Source organism: Hordeum vulgare, chromosome 3H (genome assembly GCF_904849725.1).
Source record: "Hordeum vulgare subsp. vulgare chromosome 3H, MorexV3_pseudomolecules_assembly, whole genome shotgun sequence".
In the NCBI taxonomy this organism is placed as follows: Eukaryota; Viridiplantae; Streptophyta; class Magnoliopsida; order Poales; family Poaceae; genus Hordeum; species Hordeum vulgare.
Window position 1 is genome coordinate 210,653,543 of NC_058520.1, and position 13,891 is coordinate 210,667,433.

The 13,891-nt window shown below is 40.4% G+C and overlaps 1 protein-coding gene across 1 annotated transcript; it reads left to right on the forward strand.

Moving 5' to 3' along the window:
- The first annotated feature begins 11,888 nt into the window (after positions 1-11,888).
- LOC123443537 (50S ribosomal protein 5 alpha, chloroplastic) lies at positions 11,889-13,503 on the forward strand. The gene is made up of 2 exons (XM_045119950.1): positions 11,889-12,096; positions 13,039-13,503. Exons 1-2 carry the CDS (start codon positions 11,955-11,957, stop codon positions 13,350-13,352), a joined length of 456 nt encoding a protein of 151 aa, XP_044975885.1. The 5' UTR covers positions 11,889-11,954; the 3' UTR covers positions 13,353-13,503.
- Positions 13,504-13,891: the final 388 nt, after the last annotated feature.

The following is a 13,891-nucleotide window of genomic DNA, read 5'->3' on the forward strand; positions in this document are numbered from 1 at the left end:
AGCTTTTGTCTAGCAGTTTCTGAAGCTTTTCAATAGCACTTTGTTGCTTAGTGGCAATGTTGGCAAGTTTATAGTAACTGGGTTTTTGATAATCATCAGGTTCACAGTCACTAGAATCAGAGGAGGAAGTGTGGTTTGGTACCTTTGAACCTTTTGCCATGAAGCAATAGGTGGGAGAGAGGTCATCAACATATTCATCAGTGTTGTTGACGTTGTGATTTTCTTCAAGGTTGAAGATCGACTTGCTGACGAATGTGGTAGCAAGTGTAAGGCTTGCCACACCAGACTCTGACTCCACTTCAAAACCTTCCTCTTCGTCACATTCCTCGGATTCTTCTTCAGAATCCATTTCCTTGTCAATGAGCGCCCGAGCCTTTCTGAAACTCGTCTTCTTGTGCGATGAGGACATTGAAGATTTCTTATTTTTCTTCGAGTCATCAGAACTTTCATCCATGTATTTCTTCTTCCTTGATTCTTTCACCTAGCGAGGACAATCAACAATGTAGTGACCAGATTTCTTGCATTTGTGGCAGGTTCTTTTCTTGTAGTCCTCAGATGAAGATTCTGATTTCCTCATATCTTTTCTTGAAGATTTTCCGAACTAGCCATGCTTTGTGAACTTCTAGAATTTCCTCACGAGCATGCAAGTTCGTGCCCAAGTTCTTCAGGATCACCAAGACTACAATCAGATTCTTCTTCTTCAGATGAGGAAACAGCCTTAGCCTTCAGCGCACAATGTCTTGAATAGCTTGGTCCATACAGATCTATCTTTTCTTCTTGTTGGAATTCATGAGTTTTGAGCCTCTCGAGTATATCACCAATATCAAGCATCTTGTAGTCTCTTCGTTCTTGGATCATGAGAACGAGTGTGTCAAATGATGGATCAAGTGATCGTAGCAGTTTCTTCACAACTTCATGGTCAGTGATATCTCTGGCTCCTATAGCTTGCAATTAATTTAAGATGTCAGTGAGGCGATCAAAGGTGTCTTGGCAGCTTTCATTATCAAGCCTCTTGAAACGGTTGAAGAGATCGCGAAGAACATCAACACGAGAGTGATGCTGTGTTGAGACTCCCTCATTGACTTTGGACAGCCTATCCCAGATAAGCTTAGTTGTGCCCAAAGCGCTTACTCTACCATACCAACCTTTGCTCAGATGTCCACAGATGATATTCTTCGCTTGCGAGTCAAGTTGTTGAACTTCTTGACATCACCGGCAGAGATAGTAGCAGTGATGGAGGGAATTCCATTTTCCACAATATACCAGAGATTTTTGTCAATTGCTTGAAGACGCATTTGCATCTTGGTCTTCCAGTAGGGGAAGTCTTTTCCTTTGAAGGTAGGACATCCTGCAGTAACCTTGATCATACATGCGGTCGACATAACTAAAACTCCAAGCAGTTAAACCAAAATCACATAGAACAAGGGAGTACCTTGCTCTGATACCAATTGAAAGTGTGTTATATCGACTAGAGGGGGGGTGAATAGGCGATTTTTACAAATTCATCACTGAGGAGATTCCTAGTGAGGAAAGTCCTCAATCATGAACTGAGTGCAGCGGAAATAGTACTTGGTCGGAAATGCTAAAACATCAACAACAAAGTACTCAACGTGAACTAAGAGAATCGGTTTGCAGAGGTCACGGGTACAGGATAAGCAGGTGAAGAATAACTCACGTGAAGAATTTGAGGTGAGGAATTCAGGGAAAGTCCTCAGTCAAATTCTTCAAACAGTACAGATGAAATTCTTCAACATTATGCAATTGAGGAAATGAAAGGAGTTGAGGAAATAGAACGAGTAGCTCGATCAAGACAGTGGTTGATGACCTAGTTCCAAGTGTTGTGACAGTTGTACGTCTGGTTTGGAGCGGCTTGGTATTGAAACGAAAGGACACATAGTCCCGGGACACACAGTCCCTACCGTATTCTCCTTGAGCTAAGGACACACAATCCTCGCCCAACACTCGTGGTAAGTCTTCAGGGAAGACGTCCAAACCCTCACAAACTCAATCACCCGACGATCCACAATTGACTGCTGGATGCTCTAGACCATGACGCCTAGCCGTCTGGAGGATGCACAGTCCTCAAAGGTAACAAAGTCGGTTCCACACAGGAATAACTTCTTTAGTGATGCTCAATAACTTGGGTTTTGGTTTGGGTGTTTGGGGTATTTCCTCACTTGATGATTTTCGCTCAAAGGCTGTGAGGAATTTAGGTTGCTCTAAATGACTAGTGTCAGTTTCTCTCGAAGCGGGGAGCATCCCGACATGATTTGACATAAATGCCCTTAATAATATGACCGTTGGTGGATAAGATCTCAGACAGGTGGCGCATGCACTACAGGAATCACCCTCTTTGCCGTCTGCCATCACAGACGGCAAAGACAAATACCCGGACTGCAAAGACAGTACCACAGACGGCAAAGATTGTCACGGCCGGCAAATTTTCTGCGTCAGCCTACGACGGCATAGGACCTTCATTGCCGTCTGCCCCCCTAAAGCGGACGGCAAAGCTCTTTGCCGTCAGCTTTCCTGAGGAGCAGTCGGCAAAGAGTTTGGGACGACAGACGAGAGGCGTTGCCTCCGTTAGGGGTTAACGGAGCCTTTGCCGTCTGCCTCCTCGGTCAAGCTTTGCCGTCTGCCCCCTTGACTATCTTTGCCGTCTGCCCCCTTGACTATCTTTGTCGTCTGCCCCCTTGACTATCTTTGCCGTCTGCCGTGTCCTCCCCTCCCCCCTCTCTCCACTTTTGTCTTCTGCCCCCTCCTTTGTGCCCTCTTCTTTGCCGTCTGCCCACCCAGCAGGCAGACGGCAAAGAGACTATATGGCCAGCTGCTACTGCCCAGGTTGCATAGCTGGGCGCCACGTGGCACCTTTGCCGTCTGCTGGCTGATGGCAAAGGCCTTTGCCATCAGCTGGCAGACGGCAAAGATCCTATATTGTCCCATTTTTATTTATTTTTTCTATTTCACATCACATATACATATAATTCAGAGCACATATATCATAAATAGATCACAACACATATATGATATACATATAAAGCTCATCAATGCCATTTGTTCATCAACGTACATCCCATATATCAAAAGAACCAACACATACGAAGTTTCATCCATATATACATACATATAGTTGCACATATATTGTTCATCAACACATTGTTCATCAACACATACAAAGAACCAACACATTGTTCATCAACTCAAATAAAAATGGAAACTAAAGCACTCCAACGCCAGCTTCCATGCATGTAGTACATCCAATCTGCAAAATGGGAATAAGAAAGTAAGTAGAAGAAGAACAACAACATATATATGACAAATAAGCTAAATTGAAGAAGAAAGAGAAGAAGCAATAAGAGAACAAGGAGAAGAAAAACAAGAAGGAGGAGGAGGAGGAGGGGAAGGGGAAGGAGAAGGAGAAGGAGGAGGAGAAGAAGAAAAAAGAAGAGAAGAAGAAGGAGAAGAAGGAGGAGAAGAAGGAGAGAAGAAGGAGAAGCAGGAGGGCTCCTTCTCCTTCTCCTTCTTCTTCTCTTCTTCTCCTCCTCCTTCTTCTTCTTCTTCTCCTCCTCCTCCTTATTCTTCTCCTTCTCCTTCTATTCTTCTTCTCTTCTTCTTCTTCTTCTTCTTCTTCCTTCTCCTTCTTTTTGAGCTAAATATTCCAATTATGTCATTTTAGAGGAAAAGAAGCTAAGTATATAATATTCATGAGCTAACCAAGGTTCTTATGCCATTTTGAGCTTATTATGGTATTTTGGAGCTAAATGGGCTAATTATGTCATTGTTGGGTTAACTAAAGCAAGGATAATATGAAAGAGGAGAAGAAAGAGGAGGAGGAGGAGAAGAAGAAGAAATCAAGAAGAAGGAGGAGAAGGAGGAGGAGGAGAAGGATAGAAGGTCCTTGGCCTTCTCCTCCTCCTCCTCCTCCTCCTCCTCCTTCTCTTCTTCTTCATCTCTTCTTCTTCTTTCTTTTCATTTTGCCTATTTCTTCTCCTCCTCCTCTTGTTGGAGCTAAATTACCTAATTATGTCTTTTTTGAGCTAAATGGGCTAATTATGTCATTTTAGAGAAAAACAAGCTAAGTATATAATATTCATGAGCTAACCAAGGTTCTTATGCCATTTTGAGCTTATTATGGTATTTTGGAGCTAAATGGGCTAATTATGTCATTGTTGGGTTAATTAAAGCAAGGATAATGTGAAAGAGGAGAAGAAAGAGGAGGAGGAGGAGAAGAAGAAGAAGAAATCAAGAAGAAGGAGGAGGAGGAGGAGAAGGAGGAGGAGGAGAAGGATAGAAGGTCCTTGGCCTTCTCCTCCTCCTCCTCCTCCTCCTCCTTCTTCTCTTCTTCTTCATCTCTTCTTCTTCTTTCTTTTCATTTTGCCTATTTCTTCTCCTCTTCTCCTCTTGTTGGAGCTAAATTACCTAATTATGTCTTTTTTGAGCTAAATATTCCAATTATGTCATTTTAGAGGAAAACAAGCTAAGTATATAATATTCATGAGCTAACCAAGGTTCTTATGCCATTTTGAGCTTATTATGGTATTTTGGAGCTAAATGGGCTAATTATGTCATTGTTGGGTTAATTAAAGCAAGGGTAATATGAAAGAGGAGAAGAAAGAGGAGGAGGAGGAGAAGAAGAAGAAATCAAGAAGGAGGAGGAGGAGGAGAAGGATAGAAGGTCCTTGGCCTTCTCCTCCTCCTCCTCCTCCTCCTCCTCCTTCTTCTCTTCTTCTTCATCTCTTCTTCTTCTTTATTTTAATTTTGCCTATTTCTTCTCCTCTTCTCCTCTTGTTGGAGCTAAATTACCTAACTATGTCTTTTTTGAGCTAAATATTCCAATTATGTCATTTTAGAGGAAAACAAGCTAAAGTATATAATATTCATGAGCTAACGAAGGTTCTTATGCCATTTTGAGCTTATTATGGTATTTTGGAGCTAAATGGGCTAATTATGTCATTTTTGGGTTAATTAAAGCAAGGATAATATGAAAGAGGAGAAGAAAGAGGAGGAGGAGGAGAAGAATAAGAAATCAAGAAGAAGGAGGAGGAGGAGGAGAAGGACGAGGAGGAGAAGGATAGAAGGTCCTTGGCCTTCTCCTCCTCCTCCTCCTCCTCCTCCTCCTTCTCTTCTTATTCATCTCTTGTTCTTCTTTCTTTTCATTTTGCCTATTTCGTCTCCTCTTCTCCTCTTGTTGGAGCTAAATTACCTAATTATGTCTTTTTTGAGCTAAATATTCCAATTATGTCATTTTAGAGGAAAACAAGCTAAAGTATATAATATTCATGAGCTAACCAAGGTTCTTATGCCATTTTGAGCTTATTATGGTATTTTGAAGCTAAATGGGCTAATTATGTCATTGTTGGGTTAATTAAAGCAAGGATAATATGAAAGAGGAGAAGAAAGAGGAGGAGGAGGAGAAGAAGAAGAAATCAAGAAGAAGGAGGAGGAGGAGGAGAAGGAGGAGGAGGAGAAGGATAGAATGTCTTGGCCTTCTCCTCCTCCTCCTCCTCCTCCTCCTCCTTCTTCTCTTCTTCTTCATCTCTTCTTCTTCTTTCTTTTCATTTTGCCTATTTCTTCTCCTCTTCTCCTCTTGTTGGAGCTAAATTACCTAATTATGTCTTTTTTGAGCTAAATATTCCAATTATGTCATTTTAGAGGAAAACAAGCTAAGTATATAATATTCATGAGCTAACCAAGGTTCTTATGCCATTTTGAGCTTATTATGGTATTTTGGAGCTAAATGGGCTAATTATGTCATTGTTGGGTTAATTAAAGCAAGGATAATATGAAAGAGGAGAAGAAAGAGGAGGAGGAGGAGAAGAAGAAGAAATCAAGAAGAAGGAGGAGGAGGAGGAGAAGGAGGAGGAGGAGAAGGATAGAAGGTCCTTGGCCTTCTCCTCCTCCTCCTTCTCTTCTTCTTCATCTCTTCTTCTTCTTTCTTTTAATTTTGCCTATTTCTTCTCCTCTTCTCCTCTTGTTGGAGCTAAATTACCTAATTATGTCTTTTTTGAGCTAAATATTCCAATTATGTCATTTTAGAGGAAAACAAGCTAAGTATATAATATTCATGAGCGAACCAAGGTTCTTATGCCATTTTGAGCTTATTATGGTATTTTGGAGCTAAATGGGCTAATTATGTCATTGTTGGGTTAATTAAAGCAAGGATAATATGAAAGAGGAGAAGAAAGAGGAGGAGGAGGAGAAGAAGAAGAAATCAAGAAGAAGGAGGAGGAGGAGGAGAAGGATAGAAGGTCCTTGGCCTTCTCCTCCTCCTCCTCCTCCTCCTCCTCCTTCTCTTCTTCTTCATCTCTTCGTCTTCTTTCTTTTAATTTTGCCTATTTCTTCTCCTCTTCTCCTCTTGTTGGAGCTAAATTACCTAATTATGTCTTTTTTGAGCTAAATATTCCAATTGTGTCATTTTAGAGGAAAACAAGCTAAGTATATAATATTCATGAGCGAACCAAGGTTCTTATGCCATTTTGAGCTTATTATGGTATTTTGGAGCTAAATGGGCTAATTATGTCATTGTTGGGTTAATTAAAGCAAGGATAATATGAAAGAGGAGAAGAAAGAGGAGGAGGAGGAGAAGAAGAAGAAATCAAGAAGAAGGAGGAGGAGGAGGAGGAGGAGGAGGAGGAGAAGGATAGAAGGTTCTTGGCCTTCTCCTCCTCCTCCTCCTCCTCCTTCTTCTCTTCTTCTTCATCTCTTCTTCTTCTTTCTTTTCATTTTGCCTATTTCTTCTCCTCTTCTCCTCTTGTTGGAGCTATATTACCTAATTATGTCTTTTTTGAGCTAAATGGGCTAATTATGTCATTTTAGAGGAAAACAAGCTAAGTATATAATATTCATGAGCTAACCAAGGTTCTTATGCCATTTTGAGCTTATTATGGTATTTTGGAGCTAAATGGGCTAATTATGTCATTGTTGGGTTAATTAAAGCAAGGATAATATGAAAGAGGAGAAGAAAGAGGAGGAGGAGGAGAAGAAGAAGAAATCAAGAAGAAGGAGGAGGAGGAGGAGAAGGATAGAAGGTCCTTGGCCTTCTCCTCCTCCTCCTCCTCCTCCTCCTCCTCCTTCTTCTCTTCTTCTTCATCTCTTCTTCTTCTTTCTTTTCATTTTGCCTATTTCTTCTCCTCTTCTCCTCTTGTTGGAGCTAAATTACCTAATTATGTCTTTTTTGAGCTAAATGGGCTAATTATGTCATTTTAGAGGAAAACAAGCTAAGTATATAATATTAATGAGCTGGATTATGTCATTGTCCTATACTACTTCTTTTCTTCTTCTCCTTCTTATTTTTGTCTTCTCCTCCTCCTCTTCTTCTTCTTCTTCTTCTTCTTCTTCTTCTTCTTCTCCTCCTCCTCTTCTCCTCTTCTCCTCCTCCTCCTCTTCTCCTCCTCCTCCTCTTCTTATTCTTCCTATTCTTTCTATTAAGCAGGTCCAGAAGTTGCCCTTTTGGTCCAGAGGACTTTCCAGGTTACCTATACTACTTTTCAGGTTATGTCATTGTTGGGTTAATTAGCCCATTTTGCCTATTTCTTCTCTTCTTCTCTTCTTCTTCTCTTCTTCTTTTCTTCTTCTTTTCTTCTACTAAATCTACTAGTTAACTAACATAATCTACCACTAAAACTACTAATTAACTACTAATCTACCACTAAACTACCTACTAAATCTACTAATTAACTAACAGAAACTACCTACTAAATCTACTAATTTATTCTTCTTCTTCTTCTTCTTATTTTATTTTTTCTTTTTTCCTCTTATTCTTCTTCTCCTTCTTCTTGTTTTCTTCTTCTCTTCTTCTTCTTCTTCTTCTTCTTCTTCTTCTTATTTTCTTTTTTCCTCTTATTCTTCTCTTCCTCTCCTATTTTTCTTCTTCTTCTTCTTCTTGGTTCTTCTCCTTCCCTTCCTTTTCCTTCTTCTTCTTTTCCTTCTTCTTCTTATTTTTTTCTTCTCCTTTCTCCTTCTTCTTCATCTCCTTTCTCCTTCTTCTTCTTCTTCTAAACCTAAACTAAAACTGAAACTAAAACTAAAACTAAACTAAAATTGAAACTAACCTAACTAAAACTGAAACTAACCTAACTAAATCTGAAACTAACCTAACTAAAACTGAAACTAACTAAACTAAAACTGAAACTAACCTAACTAAACCTAAACTAAAACTGAAACTAAAACTAAACTAAAAGTAAGAACTAATTAAGTAAAAACTATTAAAAAAAAGAAGAAACAGAAACTTACCAGGGGGAGGAGGGCCGCAGGGGGAGGAGGGCGGTGGTGGAGGAGGGTGCAGGGCGGCGGTGGGGTGGGGTGGGGAGGTGGGGTGGGGGTGGCGTCGGCGGCGGCGGCGGCGGGGGCGCAGGGAGGAGGAGGAGGGCCGCAGGGGGGGCGCAGGGCGACGGTGGGTTGGGGAGGTGGGGTGGGGGTGGCGTCGGCGGCGCGGCGGCGGCGGGGCGGCGGCGGCGCTGGGGGCCGGGGGCTGCTGCGGCGGCGCTGAGGGGAGAGCAGTGAGAGAGAGTGCGTGGGAGAGAGGAGAGAGGTGGGGCGCGCGGCGACCGTTAACGTTTGGGGGGTCCATCCCCTTTGCCGTCTGCCACGGACGGCAAAGCTAGTCAGGCAGACGGCAAAGGGGTGGGTGGGGCCGGGGTGGGATGGGGAGAGAGGAGGGGTGGGGTGGGATAGCTTTGCCGTCTGCCATCCCTACCTTTGCCGTCTGTTGACAGACGGCAAAGAGGTGGCTGATGGCAAATATGTATTTTGCCATCAGCCTCCTCTTTACCGTCTGTTTTTTGCCAACACACGGTAAAGAGGTTCTTCGCCGTCTGCTGGCTCATGGCAAAGATTTGGTAGACGACAAATATAGGAATTCCAGTAGTGATGGCGCGGCAACGGTCCGAACTTTCAAATGTGAAAGTCCTCATGTCTCTCATCTTCCTCACTTTGAGGATTTTGTAGATGTAGGTTTGGGTTGAGCATCATGAGGAAATTCGTTTCATAGTTTTATCTCAACCCCCTTTAACAGTACAGTGTTCCTATCACTCAAGTATAAAGAAAATGAAACAGAAAGAGTAAATCTTCAAGCTTCAAAGTCTTACGAGTATTTTCTTCAAGACATACCGAATTCCTCATATTCAATTTCTTCGCGATCAAAGTCTTCAAGGAAAGACCAAAGTCTTCACCCGAAGACATACATTTTTAGGGGTCGATATTCATCGAATAACTCAAACTTCTCAGCGACTTATAGAGCATGTGTACACTTACAAACATATCAGTCTCTTAACCTATAAGTCCTCAAACCACCAAAATCACTAAGGAGCACTAGATGCACTTACGCGTACAAGTAAAATTAATGCCAAAAAAGAGGGCACACAAGGTATCAAACAAACGACCAACAACCACAATTTTATCAAGTTAGCCACAGTCTAGCTACTACACCCATCACATTGAGATGTCTACTATGGATAACAATTTTATATGTATATGTCCCATATTACAGAGTGAAAATCAACACTAAAAAATGTGCCCACCAAGTATTGAACTCATGGACTCAGAATAGAAGTTAGCAGAAAAGATGCCATAGGAACTACAACATGCACCTGCATATGTTGAGTACGGATAGCTAAACTAAATTTACTAGAACGAAGACGCTCGACGAGCTGAAATGGCTATGACCAACGGAAAAAATAGCACACTACAAAATATAGCGAGGCCCTTCTTCAAACACTACAAAAGTTATAGCTCACTAATGACGTGATATATTTCAAAATAATGATTGCAAAAAGATATCAAATATATCAAAAAATAAAGTATTTTAGTACCTTAAAACACCATCATAGAGAGACATAATCTAGCCAAATGGCTATATAGGAATCATAGATTTTAAACCGAATCTTAAACTGTAGTTAATCTACTTAACATATCAACTCTGGACATTAAGCACCGAGCCTACATACTATGCACAAACCACAAAGTAAACCATTGCTGGCCTACATCTACTATGAACATTGATATGCTAATTGAGTTAAAATACAAAGAGGACAGAGCTACCTGTGTTGACTCTATTTTTCTGAAATTTTCATCATTTGAACGCTATAACACTACATACTACAAAGTTATAGTACCCTCTAGCGCGCTAATTACCGAATAATGCCAAAGCAGTTGAAGTTGCTAAAATATAGTGTATCCTTTGTGAATACGCTATGACGACGCTATAACACCATTACAGCGCCCTACTTTTATCGTTGGCTATGATCAGTGCAACCCATTTTGTATTTGTTCCTCTGTTTTTATAAACTAGCATGTAGTATGTAAATTATAATTTCAGTAATTAAAATAACATTTCAATATTCATGTGTTATAAATATTGTACATACGAAAGTAAAGACTTATTTTTTAAAAATCATGTATTATTTAAAAATTATTAATATACCTAAAATAATTTTATGGATTATAAAATGTTTGTATGATTAAGAATATTCATAATTTAAAATTTTAAAATGTTGATATGAATATTAAGTTATGTATAATATTTAAGTTATATTACTTTTAAATATATGTCATGAATAAAAATTATACACAAGTGAATATTCATAAATATTTAATAAGTTTATGTGTTTATCATTTTATGTAATTTAAATATAATCTATGAGTGTATTTGTTTATGGATTCATTAAACATGTTTACTTAATAAACATTTCAGTGTCTTTTTTGATAAAATACATAAGTTTATACTTAATTGTTTTTATTTAAAAATAATTATTTGTATGTATAATATTTTTATCGTACAAATATTTGAACATAATTTTATGAGTTATGTTTTACAAATGTCTTAAATATTTTTTACTTACGTTTTACTAAAATAGTTTTCATAATAAATATGTTTATGTTTAGATGTTTTTATTTACTAATAACCGTCTCCATATATAATATCTTTAACACACAAATATATGAACATGATTTTCTTTTACTTACGTTCTGCAAATATCTTAAAAATTTGCGTGTGCAAAATGGCCTGCATAAACTGCTGCCTAGTTAAGCTCTACATATTTTCTCGTCTGATATAATCCATAGTAGACATTCATACGTGATAGGTGAAGTGGCTAGAGTTTTTCTCTTCTTTTTGCGGTGAAGCTAGAGTTATACTTGTGTTATAGGCTGGTCGCGTGTCTAGTCTCATGTTCGAGTGTTGAGACCTAATGATCCCCTATTTATCGTGCTGATTTTGATTGGCATTTTCAAATATATATATTTTCATGTAAAAAATGCGTTGTGGTTGTCGTCTTTTTCAAGAATAAACAAATACAAGGATGTTTTGTATAAAAATATGTTGACTAAGCGCTATCAACCATTAACAGATAGGGCTATATGTACCGATACATTCACATATATATATTTTGACCGTATATACACACCCGAGTCAAGTGAAATGATTGCTGTTGAGTATATTGATTATTAAGAAATATGAGATAGACTAAGATTGGTCCTACCTTACCTTATACTTTTAATTGATCATTGTACTTCTATATATATGTTCATGAGGTTCAAGCAATACAATAACTATTTCATCAATCCTTCTATTCTCTTCAACAACTGCACTTTCGTATTTCTAAAATTTTAGTCCGAAACTAAAAATGAAACACAAGTTCCATGACCTCCGATAATATTACCTCATTTAGAATGCATGACAACCGGCCACCTTTAGTGATATTTGTGCAACCGACTGAACCGAGAAACCCCAAAACAGTAGTCGTGCAACATGTAGGATTGTTAGAAAATAATACGCGCACCGTAAGATGAAATCAAATGGTGTGATTTTTTGTTTTCTAACCCCTTTTTTCAAGCGCGACTAACTCTGTCCGTTGATTTCTGATCAGACCGCAGCTCATTCTCTCTGCACAGGCTTATCCCTCCAGCAGAGGTGGTCTTCCTCCGCATAGGATAGGCCAGAACCCAAATCCACAGCCATGGCGCTCCTCCTGTCCCCAACCGTCTCCTTCCTCGCCCCCTCCCCCTCCCCCTCCTCCTCCTCCGCTCCTCGTGCCCGAGCTCTCTCCAGCTCCACCGCCACCGCCACCGCCACCAGCAACAATGTCGCCCCTTACCACGGTAAGCTGCCCTGCCCTTTATGCCTCATCCTGCCGTTGCCCTGTACTTATTGGTTGAGGTTCGTTGAGGTTCCATGGCTAAGTACTTATTGGTTGAGGTTCGTTGAGGTTCCATGGCTAAGTACTTATTGGTTGATCCCTTGTCGCGAAATCTGATGACGAAATCGGTGGAGGAATTAGTTCGGGCGTGCATAATTTTAGTCGCGGCGTTTCTGCTTCTTCCCGATGGGGATGGCTCGTCTTGGAATTTATTCAAACAATCTGCCTGCATCAGTTTCTTGGAAGAATGTTCGTTTTTCTCTGCTAGCTTACATTTACCTCAGAAGGTTGCTTCTTCCAAACTTAGTGCCACTAGAAATTGCCTTAGAGCATACGCCACTGCTACGGATACTTGATGATATGATCTCAATAAGCACAGTGGCAGCTCGCGATTTGCAAGTGTTTGCATGCCATGTGTTTTCTCTAGCAGTTGAGCTCGGCTCTAACTCGTGGGGCTCGCGGAGTTTCTCCTATAAATAATAGCCAACAAGGGTTAGCCCTATTTTTTGTCGCATCTATTTTTTGTTTTCTCTAGCAGTTCCATCTAATGATAGTAGCGAGCACACTAAAATTAGCTACTTCCCATTACATATGATATATGAGCCATCAGCCATGTGACATACATGAGCTCAGAATGTCTATGTGTACACCGGTGTAAGCATCGACAGGCCATATCTTTTCTGTAGCACTTCCATCTAATAATAGTAGTATAATTGGTATCTTCACGATACTAATATATTCCCCTTGTCAAAAATCTAATAATAGTAGAGAGCACAATAAATTTAGCTACTGCACATTACATATGGTCTGAATCATGTGACATGAATGAGCTCAGAATTTCAATGGTTACATCGGTGTAATCATAGATCCTACTAAGTGCTGTTTGCCATTGCTCTTATTGTAGCCTCGAGACTTCAGTGCAAGACTACCGCCTCAGTCAGCCATGTTTCTCGTGCCAAGAAGGTGCCTGTGGTTGTCCACGCCTCTGCAGAGGCCGGTGCAACTGATGCGGCGGAGCAACCAGAGAAGCCAAAACCAGCGGCTTCGATCGAGGACATGCCGCTCCAGTCCAAGCAGCAGATGATCCTGGAGCAGAGGGCACGGATGAAGGTGGCGAAGAAGCTGAGACAGCGGCGCAGGCGGCTCGTCCAAAAGAGGCGGCTGAGGAAGAAGGGCAGTTGGCCGCCGTCCAAGATGAAGAAGCTCAAGAACGTCTGACCGGCACATGATGTCGGACAGCTGGTCCGTACCGTTCCTCTGTAAACCTACGTGTTTCGTTCCTCTACTGCATTGGTGTTTGTTCCCATTGTACAATTTTTCTGTTCTGAAACACATAATCGGTCATAATGCAATTAAATTTTCACCATAATGAAACCTTTTTGTTTGTCCATAGCAACAGATTGATGCGCTGTTATTTGTGGTTAGTCTATGTTGTACAACTGTCTGTCTGAAGCAAGTTTTTTCTTTTTCTTTTTCCGTTTGTTATTCTGTAAAATTCTAATTTATTTCAAAGATGCTATTAGAATGCCGACTAGTCCTTGGATACCCATCTTCCCTCAAATATGCAGTGGCTTCAGACTTGAAAGGAACATCGGTCTTTTTTAGGATAACAAAAACATCAGTTTTCAGACAAGTCTCGTGCTTGCTGACAGTCTGCTCTTTCAGACGAGTTTCCACTAGCTTTGATAGCTCAAACGAATTGATCGGAGGAATAACCCGGGGTAGGCTCGTTGAACCTACTCATTTGCATTTAAGAT

Coding starts and splice junctions, on each gene's coding strand:
- LOC123443537 (XM_045119950.1), top strand. CDS start 11,955: ATGGCGCTCCTCCTGTCCCCAACCGTCTCCTTCCTCGCCCCCTCCCCC. Junction 12,097..13,038: donor CAATGTCGCCCCTTACCACG/GTAAGCTGCCCT, acceptor CTCTTATTGTAG/CCTCGAGACTTCAGTGCAAG.